Source organism: Miscanthus floridulus, chromosome 17, assembly GCF_019320115.1.
Source record: "Miscanthus floridulus cultivar M001 chromosome 17, ASM1932011v1, whole genome shotgun sequence".
In the NCBI taxonomy this organism is placed as follows: domain Eukaryota; kingdom Viridiplantae; phylum Streptophyta; class Magnoliopsida; order Poales; family Poaceae; genus Miscanthus; species Miscanthus floridulus.
This window is the reverse complement of record NC_089596.1, coordinates 67,147,299-67,149,728: the sequence shown is the minus strand read 5'-3', so window position 1 is coordinate 67,149,728 and position 2,430 is coordinate 67,147,299. Positions and strand designations below refer to the sequence as shown.

The 2,430-nt window shown below is 52.9% G+C and overlaps 1 protein-coding gene across 1 annotated transcript; it reads right to left on the bottom strand.

Annotated features, from left to right (window-relative positions):
- Positions 1-1,200: 1,200 nt before the first annotated feature.
- LOC136517556 (probable calcium-binding protein CML15) lies at positions 1,201-2,195 on the bottom strand. Its single transcript, XM_066511151.1, has one exon. It carries the CDS (start codon positions 2,078-2,080, stop codon positions 1,433-1,435), a length of 648 nt encoding a protein of 215 aa, XP_066367248.1. The 5' UTR covers positions 2,081-2,195; the 3' UTR covers positions 1,201-1,432.
- Positions 2,196-2,430: the final 235 nt, after the last annotated feature.

The window sequence follows — 2,430 nt, the reverse complement described above, 5'->3', positions numbered from 1 at the left end:
TAAGCCATGGCTGAAAGTACAGTTGATTGGTTTGGTGTGAGAGAAAAATACTGTTTGTTGGCTGATAGGCCATAGCTTATAACTCAAATACGACCGAGCGAACAGGTTGAATATCTCTGTATTAGGCAATAAATAAAATCATGTGTCCTAGATTCAGGCACGAATTTGATGCTACTAGCTCCAGTATGAAAAATCGTTTGTTCGATTATATTCATTTTCTTGGAGTATGAAAAATCCGCCAAACCTTGTGCAGAGTATATAATACACTAATTTGTGTAGTTGGTGGCGCGTCTTTGTCGAGATTTCAGTGTTTATTCCAACTTGACGAATTTCATTCGTTTTTTAGCCTTTGCTGGAGAAGGCAAGTTTGGGCTACAATTACTGATAGTCCTTACTTAACTTAAACATGTCCTCGTTACAGTGATCATGTCCTTGTTAGAGTGTTGTTTTCATGAAAAGAACTTTGAGGAACACCCCAGAATCCAAGACGTTTCCATCCTTTCCCGTTTGTCACTGCTTTTCCCAAAGCCTCGGCGCTTTTACATCAGTGGAATAGTTGACAATCGCCCTGTTCGTCTGGGCTGGTTTGGTTTATAAACCATGGCAGTACGGTTGGTTGGTTTGGTGTGAGAAAAAAATACTGTTCGTTGACTGATAAATCATGATTTATAAACCAAATACGACCCAGCGAACACACTGAATAACCCTTGCTTTACATCACCAGTGGAATAGTTGACATGAAACCTCGCTGGCCTTTGTTCTCTGGACTGAGTGTTGCTTCTAGAATTATAGATGCAAAAGATCTTCGAAGGTCTGTTTGGTCTGGTTGGACCCTTGTGCACGTCGCGCATGTATCTTAGGGCTCGTTCGGAGGGGTTCTTTCAGGTTAAAACTTGTATTACTGTAACGGAGCCTGCAGAACTGTCGACTTCCTAGTTTATTTTGACCTGCGTAGTTCATTTTGGCCTTACTAGAGCCGTCTTTGCTACAATAAAATATATAGTGCCAACTACCGAGAGTGTGCTGCAACATTTTCGAAACACCACCAAACAAGCCCTTATAGCCTATTAGATGCAAAATCCAACGGGTGAGATTGTTGTCCGGGTTTAGGAAGCCATTTTCGGCTCCAAACCACACATCCCCTGTTTGTGGTATGAACGCACTTGAACCAAATTAAGAAAACCCCAAAAAAGACTGCAATTGAGTTGAATTGAAGCCAAAACAATCCATTGAACATCCCATAGTAGTATACTGGATGCAGATTTTGCAATTATACACAAAACAAATCGGGCTTTTTATGTGGAGCGCTGCTGGCCGTGTAATCTGGACCTACTAATATCATCTCCGTGATTCCAGTGTTATATATATGTACATAAAATGAAACGAATCCAATTTGTGGGAGCAGAGCAGGACAGAATCCTTCATCCTTCTTCTAGGCACCGATCCTGCCGAACCCGCCGCCGCCGGCGGCCATCATGAGCTTGAACTCGTCGAACGACACGAGGCCGTCGCCGTTGCGGTCGACGCCCTGGATCATGCGGCGGCACTGCGCGACGGTGGCGGACTCCCCGAGCCCGCGGAGGACGCGCGCGAGCTCGGCGGGGGTGATGAGCCCGTTGCCGTCGGCGTCGAAGACCGAGAAGGCGTGCCGGAGGTCCTCCTCGACGGCGTCCGCGTCGGCGGAGGCCGACTCCATGAGCGCCGCGAACTCGGGCAGGCTGATGTAGCCGTCGCCGTCCGCGTCGGCCTCCTCCATCATCCGCGACACCTCGTCGTCGGTGGCCGCGTGCCCCACGCTCGCGAACAGCGCCGCGAGCTCGGCCCGCGAGATCTGCCCGTCGCCGTTCGCGTCGAACTTGCGGAACACGCGTTCCGTCTCGTCGTCCGCCCCGGCTGTTGGCGTCGCGGGGGCGGCGGGCAGGTTACGCCGGGCCGACGACGACCTCCGAGCGAACGGGGATGGGGACGGGGAGGGCGGCGCGGAGGAGAGGGGCGAGGACGAGCCTGCGCGGGCGGCGCCACCGGCGGTGGCGCGCTTGCCGCTGCGGGAGCGGGAGAAGAAGGAGCGGACCTTGCCCATGGAATTAATTGGAACTGGCGCAAGGAAAGGAATTGCTGTCGCTGGTGATTATTGGGTTGCCTGTTGCGGCGCCTTGAAGATTCGATGCTGGTTGATGAGGAGAGGACGGGGAATGCCGGAAGCGAGGAGCGCGGGATTTTATAGGCGGGCCGCGGGAACCGGACGCCTTCCGTTACGGGCTCGGTAGACTGGATTCGAACGAAGTGGAAGGAAGCCGGGCGGTTACGCGTGGGCGGTGGGGAGGGGAGGGGAGCTGGCAGGAGGAGCCAGCCAGCTCGAAGCCGCGCGCGGTTTGGGCTCGCTGGCTCTGCTGCGGTTTGCGCGCGTCTCTCGCGTCGGATGACTACGAA